Consider the following 27,981-nt stretch of genomic DNA (forward strand, 5'->3'; position numbering starts at 1 on the left):
CATTCTACTGTTCTTCCTGTCCACACCCCTCCCCTCCCTTCCCTCTACCTAATCTAAGGTAACTCTGTGGGAGTACCAAAGCCATTATAATGAACACTAGAAGACACCCACCTGGCTTCCTTGTTTATCTGATCTCCGTACCCCACCGTCTTCACAACTGTCAGTTTCAGTTGAACCTTGCTTTCCTGAAGTTCATATGTCTGAATTTTGAGTCCAACATTCGAATAAAAATGTGAGGATTTTTTATCTTTCAAATTAGTATTAAACAACGTATTAATCAGTGTTGATTTTCCAATTCCAGTTTCTCCTGTAACCGACATAGAGAGGTTATCGCAGTGGCATAAGACGGGTTAGCAGGGACACTGAACACCACAGTGGCTGGAAGGGCCCTCAAGCCTATAAAAGTCAAACTCAGAGTAAATGGTGGATGATGGCCAGGGGCTGGGAAAGGGCCGGGAGAGGGGCTGGGAGGGAGCTGGGAGTGGGGGGATTGGGAAGGGGGACTGGGAGAGGGGCTGGGAGAGGGGGCTGGGAGAGGGGGCTGGGGGAGGAGAGGGGGTGTGGGGGTCCCAGGGAGAGAGCCCTGGCAGAAGGCTGGGAGAGGCTGAAGCACCGCTGACCACTGAAGCACACACTTCAGAGAAGAGAAGCATCTGTGAGAGTAACCTTCCAGCAGGAAGGCCATAGTTAACAGGAATGTATTCTGTCTCAAAATAACTCAAAGAAAAACTTCAATATCTCACCATGGAAACTGATAAGTAAGTGAGATGATGACTTTGTTACTTAGCTTAATTTAATCATTCTGATATTCACATATCAAAACACCACATTATACTCTATAAATGTATATAATTTGTTAATTGAAAATTATATTATATTAATCTTAATAAATGGTCCCAAATACTTGAAAGACAAATGTCTCTGGAAGTGGATGTGCTAGTCATGACTCCTTTCTTCATGGACACAGCAGAGAAAGAAAATACACACTAACCTACTACACTTTTAGAAATTCTGAAACCTTTAAAATTTGACATAGGCTAAGGAGAGGGAAACTGATACAAAATAACAAAATATTCCTAACAGAATCAGTATGATGAAGTCTGAGTCGAAATGAAGATGAGAAAAGAGGAAACTGGTCGGTTATGGTGTCTGGCACTTACCCACACAGAGAATATTGAAAGAGAACCCTTGATGGATGGATCTGTTCACCAGCTGGTAGGGCAGATACTCGAAACCAAAATGCCCAATGGTGGTCAAGCAACGGATATTTTCTTTTTGCTTTAAGAAAAGAAAAATTTTAAAGTTTTCAATTAGAAGATGAAACAAAACCATTTGAAAGAACAATAGTGATCACATGAAGGAAAATAGAATTATCACTTGATTATCATGCCTCAGACTCTCAAGATGTAAATGTATTCAGTAAGCTTGTGCAAAAGGAAGTCTGTGCAGAAACACAGATATTGCCACAATTGTCACAAATTAACTAAATCTAGCTCCAATCACAAAAAAGACACGTTTCTAAATTTAAAAAGAAATAGGGAAAGAAGCAAATGCCTCACAAAACCCCAACCCAATATTCTAAAATAAAATTTTTTTCTACTAACAAGGAAAACTTTAAAATTCTTTTTCTTTCAGTGTGTTGATATATTAGGATTTAACATATATATGTATTATTTAATATATATATAAACACTTAACACATGTTTACATATATAAAGTAACCAAAATCAATTTTAAATTTAAATAAAACAAATCAAATGACTTTTGCCTCAAATGGCCAGCTAGGCTGCTCCATGCCTTAGCCATGCAGAGGGTGCTGCCCAGGACAGGGAGTGCTCACTGTCCTTGATGGTCAGGAAGGGACAGCTGGGTCCTGTGGCAGTTCTATCTCCAGCTTTGGGAGCATCCACAGGGGCTGTTCCAGTTCCCATTCCCACCCGCGGTGCAGGAAGCTACCTTTTCTCCACCTTGTGTCCAGCCATGGCTGTTCTATGGGCTTTTGAAAGTGGCCACTCTATCCAGGTTAGATGGTGTCTCCTGGAGGTATTGCTTTGCATTTCCCTGACACCCAATGATACTGAGCAGTTTTCAGATATTTATTGGCCATTTTATTTCTCCTTTGATAAAGTGTCTATTAAGATCATTTGCCTTTTTAAAATTAAATTACTTGGGTTTTGTGACGTTTTGGGGCTATTTTTGTATTATTGACATTAACTATCTTTTGGATGATTATCTGGAACTTTTTTTTTTTTGGTACTGGGAATGGAACCCAGGGGCACTTAACCACTGGGCCACATTCCCAGCCTGAATGAACATCTTGAAATGTTTCCCCCATGTTTTCCTCCAGTAGTTTCAGAGTTTCAATTCTTAATTTAAGGCTCTGGATCCTTTTTAAGTCATTTTTCTACAGGGTGACAGATAGGGACCAAGCTTAAAATGCACCTTTCCCAGCAACATGTGTCTTTCCCAGTGTCTAGCATCTCTAAGAGTCAGTTGTCCTGGGTGCACAGGTTAATTTTAAGGTTAATTTTTATCTGTTTCATCAGGCTCTGGGCCTGTTTTTATGCCAGTGTCACACTGTTCTCATCCTTTGCTGCATGGGCTAGATACCACCACTGCGATGGAAAGTGGCCACCACCGAGGGGGCATCAGGTTTGGACAACCATAACCCGCCGTGTGAGGATTCACGCCACCTCCACGACAGAAGGCAGGTGTATCAAGCTGCACCACATCTTCAGTTCCACAACCACTTGGAAGCACAAAAGACCCTGAATAACTAAAGTAATCTTCCACAAAAAGAACAAAGCTGGAAGCATCCCAATACATACAACAGAGGCCCAATAACCAAAAGAACAGGATAGTGGCATAAAAACAGACCACAGACCAATGGAACAGAGCAAAGAACACAGAAATAAACCAATGCATCTATGCTGACTCTTCACAAAAGTGCCAAAGGCATGCATTGAAGAAAACAGACTATTCAACAAATGGTGCTGAGAAAGCTGGATATCCACATAAGGATGATTGAAACGTGACCCTCACTTCTCACCCTGTGTAGAACTCACAATGAACCAGACATACAATGAGATGCAAAATGCTGAAAGTCCTGTAGGAAGACGGAACGAAAATTTTCAAAACATTGGTACAGCACTGCTTTTCTGATCAGGACCCCCAAAGCACAGGAAACAAAAGCAAAAAGTGACAGAGTTGTGTTAAACAAAAAGCTTCTTCACAGCAAAGAAAATGAGGAGGGAAGAGACAATCTACAAAATGGGAGAAAATATTTGCCAACCATTTACCTAACAGAGAGTTAATATCTAAAGTATACAAAGAATAAAAAAAAAACAAAAAAATCAAACAATATAATCTAAAAATGGGCAAATGATATTGGACAAATTATATTGTTATACTGTGTATTGTGTGCATGTGCAAATATGCAATAACAAATCCTATCAGTATGTATGACCATAATGCGCCAATAAAATGTAAAGAAAATAGAAATGGTGAAAGTGATTAGAAAAAATTAAAAATAAAAATGGGCATATTTTCTGAACAGACACTTCTCAAAAGAAGAAATACAAATGTCCAGTAAATATATGGACACTTACTCAATAGCATTAACCATTAGGACAATGCAAATCAACCCTAAATGAGATATCATCTTGCCTTAGCAAAAATGGCTATTATCAAAAATATAACAAATGCTGGTGAGGATGCGGAGAAAAAAGGAAACTTCATACACTGTTGGTGGAAATGTAAATTGGTCTAAACCCCATGGAGAACAGCATAAATGCTCCTCCTCAAAAAGCTAAAAATAGAACTACCATATAAAGTAATTGAAGTCAGCAAACCAAAGAGATGTTGTGGTATCACTATTCACAAGAGCTAAAATCTGGAATCAGCCAAGTGCTCATCCATAAATATGTGTGGATACAGAAATACAGCACACATACATAATGGAAGATTATGTGGTCCTAGAACATGAAATCCTATCGTATGTGGCAAAACGGATGGAACAGGTAGACCTCATGTTAAACGAAATAAGCCAGACACAGAAAGATAAGTAGCACATATTCTCTCACATGTGATAGCTACAAAAAGAAAAAAGAAAAGAAAAAAATCAACCTGAACATGGAATAGTGATTCCTAAAGGTCGAAAATAGCAAGGGAGGGGCTAGGGTTGTGGCTCGGTGGTAGAGTGCTTGCCTAGCATGTGTGAGGCACTGGGTTCAATTCTCAGCACCTCATATAAAAAAATAAAATGAAGTCTATTGACAACTAAAAGTAAAAAATTTTAAAAAATGGCAAGGGAGAGAGGTCAACAAAGAAAGGTTCAATCTGATGAAATATCATGATGAGCAGAGTCCTCACCACAAGCCATAAATAGTGGAGCCACCAAGGACTGAATTTCTGAAACTATGAGCCAAAGTAACCCTTTCTTCTTGTAAGGTACTCACCTTGGGTGTTTTGTCACAGTGATGCAAAGCTGACTAGCACACCTCTTGGTAGGTTCTAGAATTTTAATTTTTCTTTGATTTTAATTAGGAATAGTCTTTTTCGCTAACAAGATCAACATATATGAATGTACCACAGTGAATTTCACCATTGTGTACCTCCACAAGAAATTAATTTTAAAAAGATAACTATGGATAAATGGCAGAAAGATCAGTAGAGGGAAGGGAGCAGGGGAGAGAAGGAGAAAGAGAAGTACTGGGAACTGAATCAGAATAAGACATAGTCCATGCTTTTATAATTATATCAAAATGGGTTCTACTGTTGTGTATAACTAAAAAGAACCAGTAAAAAATGAAAAAAAAAAGAAATATGTAATAAATATTTAAACCATCACTGATGTTTATGTCTAGTCAATATAAAAGACAATTCAGATTGAGACTCAGTGGTAGAGCACTTGCCTAGCATGCATGAGGCACTGGGTTCAATCCTCAACACCACATAAATGTAAAATAAAGATATTGTGTCCATCTAAAACTAAAAAATAAATATTTTTTTAAAAATTCGGAAGTGAATAGCCTCTTCCACGTAGTGCTTCCACCATGATGAACTGCCTCATCACAGACCCAAGAGTAATGGGTCAAGCAGTTAAACTGAAACCTCCAAAACTCTGAGCCAAATAAAACTTTTCTTTTCATTAAAAAAAAAAAAGCCAATTCATCACCAAACGTAACAAGCCTTTCTCATCTAGAAGCAAATCAGATTACTCAGTCAATACTTAGAAACTGTACAATTTTATTGAAGTACAAGGGCAGAATTGCATTGGAAAGATATACTTAACTATATCTTCATCATTTGGTATATGTGAGGGTATGCACGTTGTTTTTTCTGCCATGCCAGGTTGAAAGAACTGAAATGAAAAGACAAGACATTTTCAGATTTACTCAACAAGGTTAAGTTCCTAGCGTGACCGAGCACAGGGAGTCCAAGACAGACACTACCATAAGTGTCAGCTTTCCATGTACACTGATGACTTGGTTCATGTTGCAGCTGTCTTGTTAGACAGGCTTGCACATAATAAATAACACAGCATTCAATGTAGGACTTAGAAGAAAACATTTCAGTCACAAACAGAAACATGCCAGAAAGGTTCAGCTCCTTTTGAAATCAAGAGGACAAGACTGTTCTTTCTCAGAGGACTCTCTGGCCATGAAAAAGGAAAGTGGAGAACCTTGCTGAACACTGTGCTGGAGCAATGAGAAGCACACTCAGCACTGCTTAGCTTTCTGGCTCCGTGTGTTAGACTGGCCCCTGACTGAGACTCAGGAGTGCGGAGCTTGCAAAGCTTGTGGAAGCAAGGGCCCAGGGAGCTGAAGCGAAGCCCCTATGTTACCAGTGCTGTGCTGGGGGCTGTGGTCTCATCTCCCCTAGTGCTGACACATTCTCCTTAGTCCTGGTCCTGGGGCAGGTGAAAACTCCACATTCAGAAACACTACATGACTTACCTGCCCAGAGCTTCAGATGTGAGCAGACACAGGCTCCACTGACTCCCCAACTGCTCTTCTTTCTTCTGCCCTCGAAAGTGGCCAGATTGATATGCCTGTGTTTGCAACAGTTGGGAACAAGGAGGGGAGGGACAAAGGACAGGCTGTGCCAGGCTTCCTGAGAACACTGTGCTACCCTATTTTTGAGTACATCACAAAGATACTCAATATGAGATACATTTTAAGGCTAATGTGGGTAAAACAAGAAGAAAAGCAAACTTAAGGACACTGCTCCAATCCACGCCTCTTCCTTTGCTCTGCCCAAGGAGCACCCACCTCAGTTTAGAAATCGGTCCTACCTTTTTCCTTGCTGTTAAGTAGGGTTCTCTAGTTAGACTGTTATGTTCTGCTGTACAGTTTATTCTCATCTAGTGTCTAGAAACTTACTGCTGGTCAGTGCAATGATCTCCAGTCCTTAACTGGAATTGATAATAAACTAAACCACTGAGAGAGAGGGCACAGGTTGCTTCTTAATTTCTTTTGTTTATCCTCTTGCAGAGTTTGAAGTAACTACAAATTGGAAAGTCTCTATCTCTGTCTAACTGCTGATCTGGCAGTATGTCTGCTAAAGGTGGCTTGAAAACTAGATATGCAAATTATCTTGTGCTTAAAAGTGTAATTACCAATGCATTAGCAAATAGAATATTCTAAGTTAGAATATTCTAATAAAATTTTCTTCTCACCTAAGTCTAGGGAAGAAGTTCTCTGAGTATGGTCCCTGGGCAGCTAGGAATCCCTACAATTCTTTCAGGGTGCCCATGAAAGCAGTGTCACCTGCTGTCCCCACCCCTTGTCATTCACACAAGAAAAGTAGAAGAAGCCGATCACCCATGAAGTACATACGTTGTACTAAGTGTCTTGAGGAAAACAGGTGATGTGACTGACCGTAAGAAATGGTGACACCCTTCTCACGGGCCATTCTAACCACACAAACAACAGACAAACTTCGGTTATTCAGGCCTCGGTATTCCTAAAACAGTTTCTTGAAGATTCACTGTGATTTGTAACATCAAGGAAAACAGCTGGACCCAGGATGGTGGAATTCCTGACCCAGGGTCCGCCTTCCCCTCCACAGAAAATAACCACAGGAACAAATGCACAGACACATTTTGAGGTTAGTGGCCGTGGGAGGACATGGAAATCAGCAAGGAACCTTGAAAGATTTGGAGACCTAGAACAAGAACATGAAAAGAGAAACAAAATATCCTAGCCTCTGCCAGCCAGCTCACATCAGAAAGAGGAGTTCCCCCTTGGCAGGGTTGAGGGTGAAGGAGAGGGTCCTGGGAACTTCCCAGCACAGATGCTGATGATCTCAGTCTCTGGACATGATTTTCACAGTGGCAGCTCACTGAAGCAAGTTACCTGAATCTGTTGTACCGTAGCCTTGCTTTGGAAAAATATCCAACATCCTATCCTACGAAAAGCCCAGGTGCCATAGCCAAAAGTCGTGTTGAGCAGAAAGTGCCTGACCTGGGCTGCATGTGTAGTCAGAAGCCACCACGAAACCCCGTCTGGAAACACACAGTCCATTGTGCTGGCCGGGCAGGTGACTGCCGCACACACCCAGCTGGACTGAGGGGACTGTGACCAAAGCACTGGGTGTCCTGTGCTATAGAGAACCAGTTCATGACACAGACAATACAATAGAGGGCACTGCCCTAACAGACCAGAGCTGGAGGAACTGCCTTCTGAGGCCCAAGGGTGTTGTAGGTGGTGTCTGCTCTGGAGAGATTAGATCAAAACACCCCACAGCATGGCCATTGCTGATCTTTGCTGAGAGTCTGGAGCCTCCCAGGAGTTCTCCTCCAGGAATAGGGGAGCCAATCCCTCACCGCTCTGCTGGCAACCAACACAGCCTTCCCAGGCTGAGTCGCCGAGAGTATTCCCACCCGCCTCAGATGATCATGTGAGCTGCCAGACTCAAAGGGAAAGCCAGTTGGGCTCCCTCCCCTTGGCTTTTCTGACTGAATCCCCCTAATACAACTTTCTCTGTACATCTTTTGCTCCTATTCCTTTAGCTACACAGTAGGCACTTGCCAGGACAGTGTGACCATATTTTCTATGACCTCGCAGCTCCACAACAGCAGCTGCAGCATGGCCTCCTCCAGATGCTCCTGCCTCAGCTCTCTGCAGCCAGTGGAGAAACAGACAGCATTTGCAAACACCTCTTCTCAGTGCAGCCTCTGGATCAGCTAAGTCCAGGCTGCCTTCCTGATTCCAGGTGTTTCTGTCCACATCTGTCCATTGTGTCTCCCTCTGTGGTGAATTAGTGCTGCAGCCGCAGACACTGCCACACCTGGGTCAGCTCCAAAGTAGTCTTTCTCCTTCGTTCAATGTGCCCAAATTTCTGAGTCCCTAAGACACTCTAACTGTTCAGTACTGAGTTTTAGTACAATTCCTCTTTCACCCACCTGGCTGAGAAATATACCCTGTTGCATCCCACGACTAAATCAGCCAGGGTCACTCCAAGTGAACTGTGCTGGCACACTGGGCTGGCACAAAATAATCAAACAGAGAGAAATATCTTTTTTGGAGGGTAGGAGGGGTTCTGTGATGGCTCCTCTGACATAGCTCCCATAAAGGAGGCAAGGCAGGCAAGGCAGACAAGAAAAAGAGGGAGAGCGTGCCTCAAACCTGGGTTTTATTGGGGGAGGTTGTTGCATGGAATATTCTATCCCAAAAAGGGCAAAGGGGTAGGATTACAAAGGAATAGGTGAGTGTAACTCAACCCCAGCCCCAGTGGGGTGACACCTACACCTTGTTATCTGAGCTGGGGTAACAGCCAAATTACTGACACTGAAGGCAATAATTGGTCAGAACCCAGTGCATCAGTACTTAAAGGTGTCTGCATCCAGGGCAGCACCCACTGCACCTGAATCCCAAGCAACTGGAAATGCCAGCTTCCTCCAGCCCACTATCTTGAATCCTGTGTGTGGAGTTAGAATGCAACATTAAAACAACAAGAAAATAGAAGGGAACCTGTAGAGAAGAGGAGGGTTATTATGAAGCTGGAAGAGGGGCAGGAAAGAGAAAGTAGTTGGTACTTAAATGGAACAAAGAAGGTACATACAGGGCTGGGACTGTAGCTCAGTGGTAGAGAGCTTGCCTAGCATGTGTGAGGCACTGGGTTTGATTCTCAGCACCACATATAAATAAATAAAATAAAGGTCCATTGACAACTAAAAAATACATATTTTTTAAAAAGAAGGTACATACACAATATGCCACAATGAACCCCACTGTTATGTTTAACAAGATGCACTAATAAAAACATTACAAAGAAAATATCTCTCTGAATGTCTGACCTTTCATCAGAAACTCCTGTGACACACAAGAATAAATCTGGCACGTTCTGTAGGGTAGCTGGCTGAAGCTCCACATCCAGCCCTCCTCCCCAGTGCTACTTTCAGTGGGATTAGTCATACATGCAGTTCTGACCAGAAAAAAAAAAGGAAATAGAAATATTTTGGAATTTCTAGGAAATTTTCTCCCTGTAATATTGGACATAATTTTTAAATAAAAATAATTAAGAACATATTTTGTGAATAATAAAATTTAAGTGTCAAATCTAAAATTAGTTTTGTGATACTCTGTATCCACCATAATCACCTCAACAATTTACCAACACTTAAAAACATTCCAAAAATGGTGATTATATTTACAAATACAAATTTTTATAATGTGTAATAAAATGTGTCAAGATTAAATAGATGGATTTCCCAACTACTGACACTTTGATCTGTGCTGCTGTTTTGTGGGACTCTCCTGAGGCTTGCAGGAGGTTTAGCTGCACCTCTGGACTTTATCCACAAGGTGTCAGGAGCAACCACCAAGTGGACAAGCAAATCCATCTCCAGTCGTTTTCTAGAGCACAAATTAGCCCCAGCTAAGAACAGCTGAAATAGATAATTCAGTAAACAAATGTTTTCCCAATGACTCATGCATGACATCACAAGTCAGTTTGAGTTAAGCAAGCAGATTTTAATGTACAGGGATATAATTTTAGATTTCATTTTGCAACTAATCTTGTCAAGTTTTGGTGGAGTATCAAAGAATATTCACCACTATGTGTGGGAAGACTACTTAAAAATTTGTTTTCCCAATTACAGATTGTTCCTCAATTTAGATGGTTCAATCTATGACTTTTTCAATTTTATCAGGAAAGTCCTCAAGGAGCTATTGTGATATTGTTACACATCATGTTGACTGGGTCAGGTGCTTTAAAGGCTTTTTTTTTTTTTTTTTTCAGTGCGGGATTGATCCCAGGGGCTTGTGCATGCTGGGTCTTTTTAAAAGGCTTTATGTTGTTTTCTGACTGTGTTATTTCAAATTGTCTGTCCTAAAGTTTATGCATTCTTTCTTCTGCTGTTGAAACTCTCCATGGGTAATGTGGACTTAATTTTAACAATGTTAATTCTTATAATGCATTAATATGTGAGAACTTTTCATTTATTTGCTCTCTACAATGCCTTTCTTCAATGGTTTATTGTTTTCATTACAGAATCATTTCCCTCATTGAACAAGTTTCTAAGCATTTCATGTTGTGTAAATGCAATTGTTTCCTTGATTGGTTTTTCAGAGTTCGCTGTTAATGTTTTAAATGATACTGGTTTTTGAATATTGATTCTGAATTGCAACTTTGCTGAATTCATTTATTGTTCTATGTGGGGAGCCAGTCCGAATGATTCATATTCTCCTTCCCAGAGTGGAGAAACTTTGACCGTAACTACATCTCGTAGTGACCTGGACATTGCCCTGGTCATGGAAGTTTGAGGACACGTCTTCAGATATAGGCGTGTCGCCCCATGGATTGAGCTACGCTCATCTGTTCCTTTGTGATACTACCCCTTTGCCCTGTTTGGGATAGAATGTTCCGTGGAAACACTTTGTGTGTCCCTTCTCTTGCTGTGCCTTTGGGTGTGGCCTTCCTAGATGTCAGCCAATCTGCTGACAGCAGACATCACAAAGCTAGACTCAACCCCTTAAACCTGACCCCTTGCCTCATTTGAATGGCTTCTCCCCAATAATAGTGTTCAACATACGCTCGTTCTCTTTCTGTGGACCCTTAAGGTCAGAGGAGCTGTCACAGGACCCCAAAGAAAAAGGTACCTTTGTATCTTGTGTGGTTATTTGGTGCAGCCCAGTTCCCCTGGGGTGACCCTGAGTGTTTTAAGTAGTGAAGAACATGACAGTTCTAATCACTTTTTGGTGCAGCTATTAAGGCCTTCTTTCCTTTTTCATTAATATGTGCTAATTGTATAGGTTCGTGTGGTTCAGTGTAATATTCCAAAACAAGCACAAAGCAGTTGCTGGTCGAACCCAATCAACCCCTTCCCTCCCTCCCCCTTGTACCCTTCCCAGTCCCTGGTATTCACAATTCTATTTTTCAACTGGACTTCTATAGCTCGACCATGGATCAGAGAGAACAGGGCACTTGTCTTCCTGTACCTGGCTAATCTGACCTGATGTAATGTCATCCAGATCCATCAAATCACTGCCAATGGCAGATTTCTGGGGTTGCTGAGTCTTGCAGCCATGTCAAGGCCTTCTCTCCCTTCTGAGCACCTGATGGACCATTTAAGAGTTTTCAGTTATCCAGTAGTTTGGGGGTTGTGACAAATTATGTTCTCCAAAAATATGCCAGACACCTTTCTGGTCCCAGGGGCTCTTCTAGAACATTGCAAATTTATCATCAAAGCAATGAAAGCTACTCCTTCCCTTAAACTCAGACTTATGTGGCTATATCAAAGAATTTCCATTTCTGTGGAGGCTGCAAAAATGATACTGCCTGATGTCTGCAGCTGTATCCCAAAAGGTCATGTGACATCTGCCTGGCTCTCTATTTAGGGAACCTGACAGCCACTCCATGAAGAAGCTCAGCCACAGGCAGAGGCCAACAGTCTCAGCTAAGACTGACAGCCCATGGAAGACAGTTCTCAATGAGTTTCTCATGCTCCTGCACATCTTGAGAGCAAAGGCACCCAAGAAAAAGGACATCAGGAAAGTAGAAAAGAGATCACTATGTTAGAGGAAGAAGACCAGATTGGGGAGGGGAGGGCCAGAGAGGCACTAAGGAGTGAATCTGATCCTATAATGCTACATGCGTGTATGAATATGCCACAACTGAACCTACTATTCTGTGTAATTAATATGCTCCAGTTTTAAAAAAAATCCCAAGATAAATAAATAAATAAATAAAAATAGAACTGCCATATGACTCAGCAATCTCACTGCTGGGTGCACAGCCAAAGGAAACAAAATCAGTGTATCCAAGTGACAGCTGCTCTCAGGTGTTCATTGAAGCAATATTTTCACAATAGCCAAGAAAGGGGTACACTCTAAGTGTCCATCAGTTGATGAATGGATAAAGAAAATGTGGTACCTATATGCAGTGGAATGCTATTCAGCCACACACACAAAAAAAAAAAAAAGAAAGAAAGAAAGAAAGAAATTCTGTCATTCATAATGACAACATGGAGGGAACTGGAGGACATTACATTAAGTGAAATAAATCTGAAAATTTCATTCATATATGGAATCTAAAAAAAATATGATCTCAAAAACTGTGCTCTATCTGTGTAATATGAAATGAGCTGCATTCTGCCATCATGTATAACAAATTAGAATAAATAAATAATTTTTTTAAAAATGTGATGGCTCAGTGGTAAGTTGCTGGCCTGGTATCTGGGACCAGAGTTCATCCCCAGAACCAGAAAAAGAATGGTGGTCCCCAGAGGCCAGGGAAAGCAGAGCCTGGGGAGGGGTGGGAAAGTTGATCATACCATGGAGCTGCACTTGGGAGCAGGAAGTTCTGGTGAACTCTTGCACCCTGAGTGACTAGATAATAATGTGCTGTGTGTTTCAGAAATCGAGGAGAAAGGATTTTCAAAGTTTTCCCCACAAAGAAATGACAAACGTCTGATTGGCTTGATCTGATTGGCTTCGGAAATCACTTGTCCCAGACATGATACTGTTTCTTTCTTTCTGCTTTCTTACACCACCACCCCACCTACCATTCCCCACCCTGTGCTGGGGTTGATACTGTTTCTTAATGAATTCAACTTAAAATTACAAGACAAAACAGCATTGTTGTGGGAGACCAATCTCGCACTGACAGAGTTAACTCCCCTGCTGGGCGATGTGGCACCCACGCTGCTAGAGTTGAGTCTTCGTGACTGGGAGTGACTTCCTACAGCCTCATGGGTATGCCTTTTAGCATCTGTTCCTTTGTAATATAACCCCTTGCCCTGTTTAGGGTAGAATCTTCCATGGAAGTGCCTTGTGTGTGTCCCCTTCTCTTACTGTGCCCTTGGGTGTGGCCTACCTAGATGTCAATCAACCTGTTGACAGTGGACATCATGAAGATAGACTCAGCCTCCTGAAACCTGACCCCTTGCCTCATTTGAATAGCTTCTCCTCAATAAAAGGGGTCAGCAAGTCACCCTTAAGGTCAGAGGAGCCTTCACAGCAACCCCAAAGAAAAAGTATTTGTGTCTCTTGTGTGGTTATTTTGCACAGCCCAGTCAGCCCAGTTTTCCTGGAGTGACCCCTGAGCCTTTTAGTCACAAACATGAAACCAGCAATTGGCGTCCAACGTGGGAACGAAAGGCCTGAGTCTTTAAGCTGCAGGGTCAAAAGCGACAATTTGTAACATACAGCTTATGCTACAATAAAGTTACCTCAAGGATCACTGGCTGAATCACAGTATCAGGCTGCTTTATGCATTCCCAGTGCTGTCATGAGCAAAAACAGGAAGTGAGACCCTCATCTCCAGGCAGAACTAGCAGTGGCTGTATTTTCCAAGCTCAGACTATAGTTGTGGTGGCATTTTCGGACCTCCGTGCCACTGCAAAGGAAATTTCCATATTTCAAAATCCATTTAACTATTGCCGTCAAGGCGCTTTCACCTATCCTTCCACTCTACGTGATTAATCTGCCACATAGTGAAATGCTAAAAGGCAGTATCAAGAGAATCATGGAGGGGCTGGAGTTGTGGTTCAGCGCTAGAGTGCTTGCCTAGCACGTGTGAGGCCCTGGGTTCGATCCTCAGCACCACATGAAAATAAATAAAATAAATGTATTGTGTACAACTAAAAAATGAATATTTTAAAGAGAGAGAGAGAGAACCATGGAATTCTATAAACACACTAGGAGTGATGCATATGCTCAAGTTAAATTATACGCTCTGGGATGATACCCGTGTTTGACAGCACTTGGCTATCTGATGAAGTTTTTAAAAAATGAAATATGTAAAATTTCATTATAACTAGCATAAATAGGTAATCTTTTTTGGTGATAAAGAACACTAACTTGAGCCTGGGTTAAGCAAAATGTCATCCCCTTGTAAAGAGCCCCACTCTTCTCAACAGCAGACCTGTAACGGTTCAATTACTATATTTTGAGGTTCACCAAAGTAAAATGGGGAGCAGAAAGCGATTTGTGCCTCGACTCTGGCACATTGGAACCTCGGTGTGATTGGCAGGGTGCGCGGGGGGTGGGGGTGGGGGGGGGTGTTGCTTCTATCTGCCCTTTGACCGGCCTCGGTGTGGTTGGCAGGATGCGGGGTGTGGGGACTTAGTCTGCACCTCGGAAGGCCCCCAAGTGATTGACAGGGTGCCGGGCCCTCCAGCGGCACCTCAGGCGGCCTCCGTGTGATTGGCCGGGTGCGGTGTGTCTCCACCTGCACCTGGGCGGCCTCCGCGTGGTTGGCAGCGTGCGGGGCCTCCACCTGCACTTGGGCTAGCGCCCACGGCGGGTTACATCGGAGGCCCAGAGGCTGCAGGGCTGCAGTCCCAGCCGCCACTCCCTACAGAGGGGGCGCCGCGCATGCGCCCCCCGAGCCCGCGTCGCCATTGCGCAGGTCGCGGTGGGCCGATCGCCAGCGCTTGCTCCGCCTCGGCCGGCGGCGCCCTTCCGCTCCCGGTGCAGGCTGCGGCGTCTGGGCAGCGCGAGGGCCTCAGTCCGCGGAGCCGGTGAGTGCGCCCGGGAGAGGCGGCCTGGGCAGTCCCAGGGCAGGGCCGCCCACCGCTGTGTGCGCCGCGCCCGGGGCTAGGAGCCCGCTCGCTGGTCCCCGAGCCCCAGCGTCTCTTCGCCGACCGCTCCCAAGTTCTCGACGCGGTGGGTTGGCCTTTATCACACAGCGGGTCTGCGATGCTCCCCGCGCAGCCCCGCGGTCTGCAGGGCACGCCACGCGCCGCTTGTCTGCTTGGACTGAGATGACAGCTGATGTCAGTTCCTGAGAAGGAAGGGGAAACTGATGCCGCCGAACGTTGTTTTGCTGGAATCTATTATATTGCATGCTTGAAAATAGTCTGATATAAAGCATAATGAAACTGGATGTCCAAAAACACTCCTTAAATCGTCGGTAAATGTACTAGTGGAACTAAAGCATTTACTAGACTACATGATGTCACTCTAAAGACTACTTGCTCGTGCACTGCCACTCTGTTACCATAGCCTTAAGTGCCTTGCTGCACAGTTCCCTGTCACTGTAACTACTGTACTGACAGGTCTTCACCTTCTCCCACCATCAGAATGGCATTGATAGGGATGACTCCAAAGGCTGTTCCCGAACGGGGATGACTGCTCAGGCCCAGAGTTCCGCTAGATGATTTGTACCTTTCCACCTTTGCTCTATACACTAAATATGTTATGTGTGCTTTTAAATCTTAGAAAACAAAAAAAGCGTGCCAGGCCCATGGAAGATAGGAAGCCTGGAAAACTTACAGATTGGAAGGGACTAAGGAAAAATAGCTAAATGCAATTTAGGATCCTATATCAGAGAAAGAGTGTTACTGAAAAATTACAAGATGTGACTAATTTGGGTTAATCGCACCGATGTGCATGTCCTGGTTTTGATAATTGTACCATGGTTATATGAAATATTAACATTCGGTAAGCAGGGTGAATGGCATACAGGAATTAAGCATGTACTTCTTTTGCAACTTTTCTATAATTCTAAAATTAGTGTAAATTTAAATATTTTAATAGAAAAGTAAACACTAGAAACCTTTTGTTTACTGATTTATTAAATATTTATTTAGTCCCTACTAACTGCTGGGCCCTGGGCATTGAAAATAGAAAGGTAAAAAATCAGACTGTATTCCTGACTTCATGAAGATGTTTGAAGATGGCTTGCTGAATGGATAATTACAGCGATAAAAACTGCCACTTGAAAAACTGGTAATTGAGGGATCTCACCTGGTCTGTGATATCAGAATCTTTCCTGATTTAATCTGAGACTTGAAAAATGAGTAGATGGCATAAAAATATTTTCAAACTAAACATATGAGGTTTTATCTGGGGTTCACAATGGACATTAAATCTTCCTATCAAGATTTGTAGCAAAAAAAAAAAATATTTAACTTTGTTGAAGCCAGCATTTTCCAAATTTGATATGCTCTCTTTTTGTGAGTAACAGGCAGTGAGATACTATTTAACACACTTTAGAAACGTCACCTCAGTAATCTCGGGAGTCCTTTTCTTATGTATAAAGGAGAAATCCTGTTCTGCCTAACAGTTATTGGGGTTTTTTGGTATGAGATGCATGGCTTTGAGGTGACTGGGTCTGAAACTTAAGGGTATTTTTATTAAGTTCTCTCTGGCTTTTCTGACAGTGGGATTTTTTCAGAGCTGTGAAATTTGAATCTAGCCCCTAAAGTGTTTTGTGAAATGTTAATCTTAACACCCCCCTATCCCAGGCAGTGAATGGCTACCTTATTTAATAGAGCCATTCTACTAGAATTGCATTTTTCTCTCTTTTAAAAAAAAAATGTTTTCTTCATGATTATTAGCAAATGAGTGCATTTCACTCTGTGGCTGTAATGCCTGTTTTTCCCCCTTAAGGGGAAGAAACTGTTCTTTGTGAAAGAGCAGGACAAGGAAGAGGCAAAGGTAGGACTGAGGCTGAATATCTTAAGAGTCGGATCATCTGTACCTCCCTGCTTTTTGTAATGTGCAAATTGGAAATTCTGAGTGTGCTTTTGATTCTTAAAGATTGCCACACCTAGCTGTGCTCTGTCTTTATGAATGAAGAGTTTGCACTTCTCTTTTCAGACTCCTTACGTCTTTAGCTAAGACTTCTGAGTTTCTTCTGTGACTTTGATGGGTGTTGTAGGTGCTTGACCTGCAACTGTATCTTACAAGATCCTACCAAGGGACAGATATGAGTCTCATAGCAAAGTCCCCACATATGGTTGAGTAATAACTATCTTCAGGAGCCTCTGCATCTAGCTCTGCATGAACAAGGCAAGATCCCAAGGGTGGATGTTGCTAAGAATCAAAAATCATTGGCTCCTGATTCTCAGCCACCTCAGAGTGGCGTTACTCATACGTAATGTCCCTAAAATCACTTTTAAAGACAGGCTAGGATACTGAAACTGCTGGCACTGGTGCATCTCCTGACTGGAGAGGCTATTCCAGAAGAGTCATCACCCAGGAGCTGCAAATAGGTGCAGTAGTAGCTCTGGTGAGAATGGAACACAGATACCTGAAGGAAGGAGAGTACAACCTCCCTTGTGTACTCAGAGGCCTCCTGAGAGCAGAGGAGCAGGTCTCTGTAGTTTGGGCTGAATTTAACACTTGGGGAGATCAAGATAAGACAAGTCCTCAATGTGTGTTTTCTGCCATCACCTCATCTATTTTACATCCACAGTTAGAATCACTTGGCACTGTCAGAATTTTGAGTGCTGTTGCCTATCGTCAAGGATGCAAATAACAGTAATTGCTGGCAAGGATGTGGGGAAAAGGGTACAGAGGAGAGGAAAAGGGAAGGTACTAGGGAATGAGACTGATCAAGTTATGATATACACATGCACAAATATGACATAATAAACCCCACTAATTTGTATAATTATAATGCATCAATAAACAAATAAGATTTTTAAAAAACTGCTGCCCAGGCCTCCTGCATACCAGTGGGTTTCTGGATCTGTGAGAGCAGGAGCTGGGCACTGGCATCCTGTTAAATGTCTCCAAGTGTGTGGTTGGGGTCAAGAACCACTGAGCTCCCCACCTGCCACACAAGAATGCCAGCCTCCATCCTTTCCCTCCTTCCCAGTGGCTGTATGCCAGAGGAAGGAAGTCCTGTGTCGAGTTCCCCAGGGTCATGGAGGAGCAGGGATACCAGGGTCCAGCTGTTGTTGAGGTCCTCTCTATGAGCTGTCTGCCATCCCAACACAAAGGCCCCAAGGTTTAAATTTAGCCCCAGTATTATATATTAACAGGGTGGTTCTACTCTTTTCCCAGTGATGCCCTCTCTGAAGGCTGTGCTTTCCCAAGAGGGGTGTGGGGAGGAGGAAGTGAACTATGGATCACAGACAGTCAGGTCCCAGGTAAGTCCCATTTCCTCTCCTCTCAAATGCTGTTATAGTTCTCATTGATCATTCCTTTCTCTGTGGCTGGAACATTCTCTTCTGGGCTGCAGTGGTAGAGCACTTGCCTAGCATGCACGTCCGGAGTCAGTGCCCAGCACCATAAAGTCTTTACCTCTGTTTTGAAATGTACAGTGTTAACTGTATCCATCCCATGGTCCAGTGGAACACCAGAATTCCTTCCTCCCGTTTACTGTGACAGCACTCATGACCCAGTCCTCCCATCTGCCCCTCCCCTCTCCGCCTCTAGTAACCACTGTTCCCTGTGCAGTCAGCTTTTATATGTTGATCAAAAATGAAACAACACTTTAAAAAAATAATGAGGAAGCTGTGTCCTGTTAGGTCTGAGAGGGAAAGATCTCCGAGTCCGTTATTAAATTAAAAATAGTGTTTAAAATATGTTACTTTAGAATTAAAAAAAAAAAACAGGAAATAATCTATATTCACATTTGCTTAAAGAAAAATTCTGGAAAGATACATTGGAAACTAAGAACAATTCTGATCTATTGGGAAGTAGAAGCTGGCCAAAGAGAGAGAAATCTGAAAAAAAGACCCTGCTTTATTATGTATTTTTTATATTTTTGTTACTATGCCGTAATAATATATTACCTACCCAAAGATAAAATTCATTAAGGATTTGGAAGAAAGAAGAACTGGCTCACCAGATGTAGGGTTGCCAGTAGAAGGTGTGAAAGGGAGGAAAAGCTAGAAGCAGGGTACTGACCCCAACAGCCACAGTGGAGCTCAGCACACCAGAGGCCCTGAGCCCAAACTCTAAGACCAAAAAATAAAAATACATAGTGTAGGCCTGGGTCCCTTGTGGACACAGCTTCTGGTGCTGCCTCAGAGAAAGGCTGGCGAGGGAAGCACCCAGAAGGAAAGAAGGCATCTGTGTGGTGTGACGGGAGCACAAGCTCTGGAACAGGCGCTAAGGAGGAATCTGCCAATTTATGTCCTTGGATGAATTGTTTGATTACTTCTAGCCTCAGTAAGTCATTGAATTGAAATATACTTTAGAAAGATGAATCATCAAGACATGAAAATTAAATAAAATCACAGTCATATAGCTAACTTGTGGGAGATGCATTTGTTTGTACCCTAAAGTGGGGAGCATTGCAGGTGGAAGGAGGGATAGATCTCTGTATTAGGAGGGGGTTACCAGTGTCTGGCAAAAGATGGCTTACAAAACATTGGTGCTGGAGGAATTTGGAGGTTGCCCTTTGTATTTTAAATCCCTGCCTGAAAGGAGTCAATTTCTTTTACCAACCCCAACTTGGATCCATGACTTCTACCCCCACTTTGTCTGCCTTTGTTGCTTTTTTTTTTAAACATACCAAGTATCCTCTCTCCTGTCCAGTTCATAACAATCTATTAAGGATTTACACAATCTATTAAGGATTTCCATCTATATGATACCTAATTTCAGTTTCAAAATATCTTCAATTCTTTCATTTCTGAAATCAGTTTCTCGTATAGTCTTTTGACTGTGTGGATGAGATGAGAATCTTTACCCTGCAACAAATTGCAAATGCTTAAAAGCAAAGAATATGTCATGCATTTTTGTGTTTTGTTTTGTTTTTTTGAGATGAGGTCTTACTGTGTGGTCTGGGCTGTCCTCCAACTCAAAACCTTCCTGCCTCAGCCTCCCAGGTAGCTGCAATCACAGACCTGCAACACCAGCACCCAACTCATGCACATTTTCAGGTCTTAAAAGGTGACAGAAAGACAGGCATTTGTGGTCTGGAAAGGTTCATCCTGCATTGCTCAGTCCAAAGACCCTCAGAAGAATGCTCAGGCATGCTTCTCTTCCCTGTGCTGTTTTCATCCTTCCTCTGAAGGCCTCTGAAGGGCGCTTCTGCCTGAGTGGGGGTGTGCTTGGTGTTTCAGGAATCGCTGACATTCCAGGACGTGGCCGTGAACTTCACTAGAGAGGAGTGGGAGCGGCTGTACCCTGCTCAGAAGAACCTCTATCGGGACGTGATGCTGGAGAACTACAGGAACCTGGTGGCTCTGGGTAAAGGTGGCATCCCCCTAACGCTGGAAACTGAGTTTCCTTTCTCAGTGGCGACAGTCAGCAGAGCCTCTGTAAAGGCTTTCATTTTCTGTCCCTCTCTGTGAGTGTGAGAGGAGGAGTTCATCTTGATGCCCCTGAAGTCTCCCTTCTCCAAGCCCAGAGCCCCTAGAGATGGACCTGTTTTTGCTCCCAGCATGAACTCCTAAGACATCCTTTTTTCCATGTATAGGGCATCAGCTTTATAAGCCAGAGGTGATCACTCAGTTGGAGAAAGAGGAGCTGCGGTTAACAGAAAGAGATGGCCCCCTGGAAACCCCTCCAGGTGAGAAGTGAGCAGTGGGCATCTTATACCCTAAGGGGAAATCATCACTTCTGAAATGAGTGTTCATTGGGTATACTCCGCTCTCCCCCAGGATTTAAAGAATACTGAGGCCTTTGAAAAAAATTCAGTTCATATTTTATTTCCAAAGTGGAAATGGCTGGTTTTTTTTTAATTCAACAAAATATATACTTACTATTTAAAAATATGGAATACAAAAGTTATTTTGCAAGTCTTAATTTGAACTCCCATAAGTACCTTAATGCTACAGATCTCCACAAAGCATTTTCACTGCATTTCTTATTCAGATGTCCTCTCAGTATTCTTTAAATCCTTCTTCTCCATATCAAAAATGCTGTATTTTTGCCTACTTTTTCTTTTTCCTTTTTCCTTTCATTATCAACTCTTTAAATTTAGTTAAGCCTTCAGCCTGCACGCCTTTGTGATACAACCCTATTCTACCTGTGCTGCTGAAATGGTTTTCCTGGAGACTATTACTGACTTCTTTCCAATCAAATCCAGTGGCTGAAAAGCCACCCATGTCCTGCTGGTCTGATTGTGTTGGCCTGCCTTCTTGACACTGCCTGGCTCCTCTAGTCGCTGTTGTGCCTCTGTCCCTCCTTCCTCTCCCGCCTTCTCCTCCTCCTCCTGCTGGTGAAGGCACCAGGTGTTCTGCTTTTCAGTCACCCTGCCATGTTATTTTCCCACTCCTGCATTTCCAGCCCACGTTTCACACACATGCTCCTTCCAGATTTTAGATTGCATTTTTGCTTATTAATGTCATGCTATCACTTAATTGAAGATTTCAAAACCCAGGTCTGTTCACTTTCTCCTCTCCTCTTTGAGCTTCTTATGGGCTTTCTTAGGGAATATTAAGAGCTCCTATTTCGGGAACACACCAGCAGTGTTCTGCCTGCTTGCTTCAGCAAATGCCTGCTGAGGTGGGCATGTTCTTTCTGGTTGCTGGAGCTGGCTCACCCACCACTTCCTGTCTAGTTCACTGATTCTGTGCCCTGACACCTGGTTTCACTGTGTGCACATGGTTTTCTGCCATTCACACTTCTACTTTCTTGAGTTGGCTTTGGCATGTCTCTAGGTTATGTTAGTAATAAGCTCACCCCCACTTCGGCCCCTCAGTGAGCAGAGTCTGCTGATTAGGATGTGCGGTGAAGAACCTGACAATCGCAGTGGCATATTTTTACAGCCCTTCACACCTCTGAACCTGGGGAGCAGGACACTGAAGGAAGAGATTATAAAAACTCCCTTTGCAGGTAAATTGCCAAGGCAGGACCTACTGAAGAGAGCAGAGCTGATCCTTCCCCAAATTGCATATGCTACACCTGTAGGACCCATGCTGTCCCCTCTTGTGTCCCTACCCACAGGCCTCCAACTAGAAAAATCAATTGCTAACCATAGAACAACTTCCCAACTTCATTATGCAACTACACATGGATGCCCAGGGCTCTCAGGTCCTCTCAAACAGCTGGTTCCTTTTCATGTCCCTCCAGGGGCATGCAGCCTTGCAGTCTCTTCCAGGGAAACCACTTGCTAGTTCTTCCCTGTCCTGTGGGACACAGCCATCTGTCCTCATGAAGGTGTGGTGAAGCCCTTCTGTTGCTCGGGACTGAGAAGATGACCTAGCTGTGTGACCAAATGCTGGCCTGTCCCCTGGATGCTGCATGCCATGCCTCCTTGTTATGGACATTGGCCAGCACCAGTTTATCCAAAATCTCTTCTTAGCCAAGAGGAGACCTGGAAAACAGCCAGGCATTCAGCAACGAGGATGTTGTGATTGAATTAGTGAGAAAAGTGACAGGTGATTGGGAGGAGTCTGTCCATGGTTAGAAAAGACAGCTGTGCTGGTGTTCGTACAGTAGGTAATGAGAAGCAAGGGCAGGACAGGAGAAAATGCAGATTTCCCCAGAATAAGGAGAAGCAGGAATGGTTTCAGCTTATCCATATCACTGATGGGAGGAGTCTGCAGAAGGGTAGGTAAGCATAGATGTGAGCTGGGGCAGGGTTCCAGAAGAGAGTGTACTGATGGGAAGGTGTGGGCAGTGTGTGTGTGTGTGCATGTGTATGTGTATGTGTGTAGTAAGTTTGCTGGTGGGAGGCTTGGGGAGCTCCAGTATGGAGACTTCTGTTTTCCTGGCAAATCAGATAGCAAGGTCTTCTGCTGAGCATCAAGGAACTAGAAAAGCAGGTACAAAATGGGAACTCGGGAGAGCTTACTAAGGCTAGTTGAAGCTGGCCAAAGATGGAAAGAGGAATCTCCGAAGCTCTGAAGGCCCGGTGAGATTCTGCCCCATTCGTCTGTCTGTGGCTTTTGGTATGACAGATGTGCTATTTCTCATTGTTAACACCAGGCAGGGTTTGCAGTGCGGAGATGGAGGGCCTAAGGATTCAGTGAGACTAAAGTAGGAAAACTGATCAAGAATCAGTGATTTGTCAAAGTCCAGGAAGTGAAGGAGGTCTAAAGAGGACTGAAAACTAGACACACAGAAGAGTCAAAGAAACGGAGGTCTAGATGAGGTCGGAAGCAGGGAGAGGTAGATGAGGCCAAGACCACCGATAGGAAAAGGAGGCACTGAACAGGAGAGTCCTTACGGGGGAGGCTGAGGCAGGATCACTAACTCAGTCAGCCAAGCAATTTAGCTGGATCCTGTCTCAAAATAAGGCTTCTCTCCAGAAGGCTAGCATACAATCCAGGGAGAAAGCTCCAGATCCATGTGGGTGCTCTTTCCCAGCATGCACAGGCCTGGGCTCCATGCCCCATACCTCCCAAAAGGGTTGCTAGTGATCTGTATGTTTTCTCTTCCTGTCTCTGCTCTTGGCCTCCCTTTCCTCCCCTGGCCTCCCCTCCCCTGTCCTCTTTTCCCTTCCTTAACTTTCTGGGTGGTTCCATAAAGACAAATATGTAGTCTAGCCCAGGAATCAGAAGCCTGGGCTCTCTCCTCTATTTTTCTCCTTCCCCCAGCCCTCCTGTCTTCTCAGACCCTTTCCTTTCCTCTCTCTACTCCTCTTTCTTCTTCTTAGTTCCCACTAATCACTCCCAATACACCTGCTCCGCTGGGAATGTGAATGCCAGCCAGGAGGGGATGGGAAGGGACACATGCAGTGCAGGGAGATCCACAGAATGGCGGAGGATGCTCCTCCTGGCCGATTAGGAGGAGACTTGGTCAGGAAAGAGTTTTGCGGTGGAGTAAGACTGGAGGGAGCAGGGCCTGAAAAGCTGAGGGATACAGAAGGTAAGTCATGCAGAGAATTGTCAGCTGGAGCAGAGGAAGGATGTGGCCAGATGGTTGCTTGAGACTGAGGGGCAATCAGGGCTGGAGTACTCAGATGCACTGTCTGCTAACACAAAGCCCATGAGCTGGATGGTTGTTGCAGAATCTTCTGCGTGAACCTTGGCCTGAGACTAGGAAGGAGAAGCGAGCAGCATTCTCCTCTGCCCATCTCAAGCTGAGCTGGCTTGGGGAAAATAACCACAGTGGTACATACCTGTAGTCCCAGCTACCAGGAGGCTGAGGGAGGAGGGTCACAAGATTAAGGCCAGCCTGGGCTACTTAGCAAGACCCTATCTCAAAATAAAAATTTTTAAAAAGCTGGGATATAGCCCAGAGCATTCCTAGCATCTGTGAGGCCCTGGGTTCAATCCCAGCAACAACAACAACAACAACAAAATGAAAACCTAAAACTTAGGGAGAATAGCTTTTTAAAAATAGGGTATAACCTTTAAAAAGAATGAGGTTGATCTATATTCAGAATATTATTCAGTAAAAAACAAAGTTACATAGGCAATATGTAATATTATCATTCTGTTTGGGTTTCAAAATTAGTAAAAATTATGTATAATTACATTCATATACATTAACACACGAGTGTGCATTAGAAAAACTGTCCTCCTTGAGAGCTTATAGAAGATATCTGCACACCCAGGGTACGTGTGGGAACTCCCCTGCGTCCTGCAGATAGAAAACAGCCCACTAGATCAAGGGTAGGAAGAGATCTGAGAGATCCCTGAGGAGATTGGAAGAGAAGCTTCTTAGGAGAGAACCCTGCTCTGAGAAGCTTCTTAGGAGAGAACCCTGCTCAGAGGCCCTAGCACTCTTTTGAAGGAAGGGATAGAGGGAGGAGAGTGAGGGGGAGAGTCAAGTTATGGTTATAGAAGCAACCTCCCCCCTCCAGTATTCTCATTGTTGGTGGTATTGCTTTCAGTGACAAGAGTCCCAGTTGGGACAATAATGATACAGCCACCCATGTGGAGGGTGCATTCAGGCAGCTGTGATGTGTGTTCCCTGTGGTCATAAGACCAATACTAAAGTACATGTTTGAGAAAGCCAAAGCATGCTTACCCAGAACATCCAGGGCCCTGGGCTGCTGACTATAATGGGTGGTCAGCCAGAAGTGGGGGTGAGTTTATGCTACCATACTTTCTTGGACAGGGTGTTTCTTATGGGTCAGCCAGTGTAGCCTTGGCTGTGGTCAAGTAGGATTCTTGCCCAAAATAGAACTATATCTGTCTAGGTAATGGAAATGACAGGAGAGAAGGAGAGAGTCCTCTAAGAACTGCCCAAGAGTGGTGAAAGTTCCCCAAACTTAGTCGGCTTTAACCATCTGCCAAGTTTAAAATTGGAGCTATGCAGCCCTTCAAAACCTCACCCCCTAGACTCGTCCTCAAAACACCTCTCCTGCCTCCTGTGACAAGAATTAGCCTGTTAGTCGATAAGGGAGGAGGGAAGCAGTTACTGGGAGACTTCAGCAGAGGCATGGGGAGGCAGGAGAAGGGAGCAGAGCGGGGATCAGTAGGAGGCCAGCAAGAGGGACAGGAAGAGACTTCACCCCACAGGACATGGAATGACTGAATGACACTGACCTGGTGTAGCAGTAGGAGCAGCTATGACCTAAAAATCAGGAGAGCCCCAGGCCTCTGGAGAGATGGGAGGATAGAGTTCAAAGCAGTGGTGGGAAAACAGAATGGAATCTTGTTTTTATCATAATCCACGAGTCGTACTTGATCAAACTATGGTTTTCATGGATATTTATGTGAACAACAAGAAAAAAATCAGGCAAGACAGGCTCCAAAGTGTCAGCTATGATTATTTTACAGGTGGGACTCTTTCCTAATGCATTTCCATATTATTCAAACAGAGGCAAGTATACTTTTGTACGCTTGGTACACTATAGACAACCATTACTTTTACTAGCTTAAACAAAAGATGAAAAATTGGAAGATACTTCCCCAGCAGGCTTCTGGCCTTGCAGTAGGAAAACCCAGGGCCTGGCCTGGGCCTGCCTTCTCCGAGAAGCCACTGTCCTCTCCCCTCTGAGCAGAGCTTCCCCAGTGTCTCTAGCAAGAGACTCCTTTCACCCTGGGTGCTCTTGGAAGACTTGCTGTCATGGCTACACCAGGTTTCAAATCCCTTCTTGCTGCTCCCTGCCCTCCCTCCATCACTTTTCCCGTGTGATATGGCCTTGTTTCATTTGGCAGTTCGTCACACAACAAGTTCTTTTTCAAAGCGTAAAGAATATTGGGAAGAATTTATATGTTCTGAATTTCTTTTAGATGCAGAGAACATACCTGAAGTAAAAAAGTCAGCTCTAAACCAGAGTATTTCTGATGAAAACCAAACCCAGGACATGATCATGCAAAGACTAACAAGAGACAGTTTCTGGTACTCCATCTTAGGAGGACTCTGGGATTTTGATTATCACTTAGAGTTGAACCAAGAAAACCAGCAGAGATATTTGGGACCAGTATCTCTCATCCACCAAAAGCTCACACAGGAGAGAAACAGCGAATGTAGGAGATCAGAGGACAATTATGGTCAGAGAAATCCTTCTCTTCAAATACCCCTTTATTATGGTGCACAAGGAAATAGCCTCAGACATGGCTCAGACTTGATCTGCTATCAGGGAAACCCTGTGAGAGAGAACCCCTGTGAATTTAACGAGTGTGGAAGAACCTTCGGTCAACATATTCTTCTTCCTAGTAATGCATGTGCCATGGAGAACCCCAGGGAACATGGAAAGGCCTTTAGCCACAGCTTGCCTCTCGGCCAGCCTCAGCCAATGTTGACGGGAGAGAAGCCCTACAAGTGTGATGACTGTGGGAAGAGATTCAGCCAGAGAATACACCTCATTCAACATCAGAGAATTCACACAGGGGAAAAGCCTTTTACGTGCCATGAGTGTGGGAAAGCCTTCCGCCAGCATTCCTCCTTCACCCAGCATCTGAGGATCCATACTGGAGAGAAACCCTATAAGTGCAATCAGTGCGGCAAGGCCTTCAGCCGCATCACGTCTCTCACCGAGCACCATAGACTTCACACGGGAGAGAAACCCTATCAGTGCAGCTTCTGCGGGAAAACCTTCAGCCAGAGGACACATCTCAACCAGCACGAGAGGACCCATACTGGAGAGCGGCCTTACAAATGTCCTGAGTGTGGGAAAGCCTTCAGCCAGAGCGCACACCTGAACCAGCACAGGAAAACCCACACCCGTGGGAAGGTGCTGGAGTGCAAGTGTGGGCGGGCCCTCCGCCACCATGCATCACTCTGCAGCACGTGATTGTGCTGGGGAATAGAAGCGCAGGAAACTGTCTTCCCGGGCAATGATCCAGTGATGCAAATTATTCACAGTGGATAAAAAGCTTATAAATAAACCTTTAATGCATAAAAACCAAATAAAATGTGCACCTTAAACTGGTAGCCTATTACATTCCGAGGAAGAATAATGGATTATTTTATAAAAACCTTGAGTCATGTTCCAAGTCTAATCTAACATGTTTTAAAGAAATAAGCAGAAGTCTTATAAGCAATAAGCTATCATCATTCACCTCTAAGTTCTATGCTACAAAAACCTGTTAACCAAGGCATGCTATAGTATACATCATCAAACCAAATAAACATGAAAGTAATGTCCCTCAAGATGGCCTTGGTCATTTTGTACCTTCTTTACGGCTCTTGCTATATCTGATTGTAATATTTTTAAAAGGGTATAGGATGTTTAGTTTGGCCTAGGAAATATTATTTATGAAAATCATGAGTTTGCTATGCTAATGACATTCTAATTTCTATAATAATAAATATCTAATATTTGGAATTAAAAATATCAACAAAAAGTCTGATGGTTTAATGAATATTGAAATAGGATGTGGCAATGTTCTGTTATTTTTCTATTATTTTGTAATAAAAGAATCTTTGCATTGTCTTCTTCAAACAAATTCTGGGGTCACTTTGAGAAGAGTCTTAGAGGACACTGAGAAGCCTGCTTTTCTAT

At 43.7% G+C, this 27,981-nt stretch overlaps 2 protein-coding genes across 3 annotated transcripts in view; one reads left to right on the plus strand and one right to left on the minus strand.

Moving 5' to 3' along the window:
* Positions 1 to 5,347, minus strand: part of Septin14 (septin 14) — a 41,232-nt gene extending 35,885 nt beyond the window's left edge. For both annotated transcript variants that reach the window (XM_046454592.2, XM_046454593.2), the window contains exons 1-3: positions 5,294 to 5,347; positions 1,161 to 1,278; positions 112 to 307 (exon numbers count right to left, since the gene is read on the minus strand). In XM_046454592.2, the coding sequence (XP_046310548.1) occupies positions 112 to 307; positions 1,161 to 1,278; positions 5,294 to 5,347 (368 nt within the window). The remainder of the gene's footprint in view (positions 1 to 111; positions 308 to 1,160; positions 1,279 to 5,293) is intronic.
* An 8,219-nt stretch (positions 5,348 to 13,566) lies between these two features.
* On the plus strand, positions 13,567 to 27,404 carry Znf713 (zinc finger protein 713). The gene is made up of 6 exons (XM_046454378.1): positions 13,567 to 13,643; positions 14,626 to 15,113; positions 18,243 to 18,328; positions 20,255 to 20,381; positions 20,611 to 20,703; positions 26,267 to 27,404. The coding sequence occupies exons 1-6, from the start codon at positions 13,567 to 13,569 to the stop codon at positions 27,268 to 27,270; spliced, it is 1,875 nt and encodes a 624-aa protein (XP_046310334.1). The 3' UTR covers positions 27,271 to 27,404.
* The last annotated feature ends 577 nt before the right edge of the window (positions 27,405 to 27,981 follow it).

Source organism: Marmota monax, unplaced genomic scaffold (assembly GCF_021218885.2).
Source record: "Marmota monax isolate L192 unplaced genomic scaffold, Marmota_monax_Labrador192_F-V1.1 WCK01_AAM20220418_F8-fsc00086, whole genome shotgun sequence".
In the NCBI taxonomy this organism is placed as follows: domain Eukaryota; kingdom Metazoa; phylum Chordata; class Mammalia; order Rodentia; family Sciuridae; genus Marmota; species Marmota monax.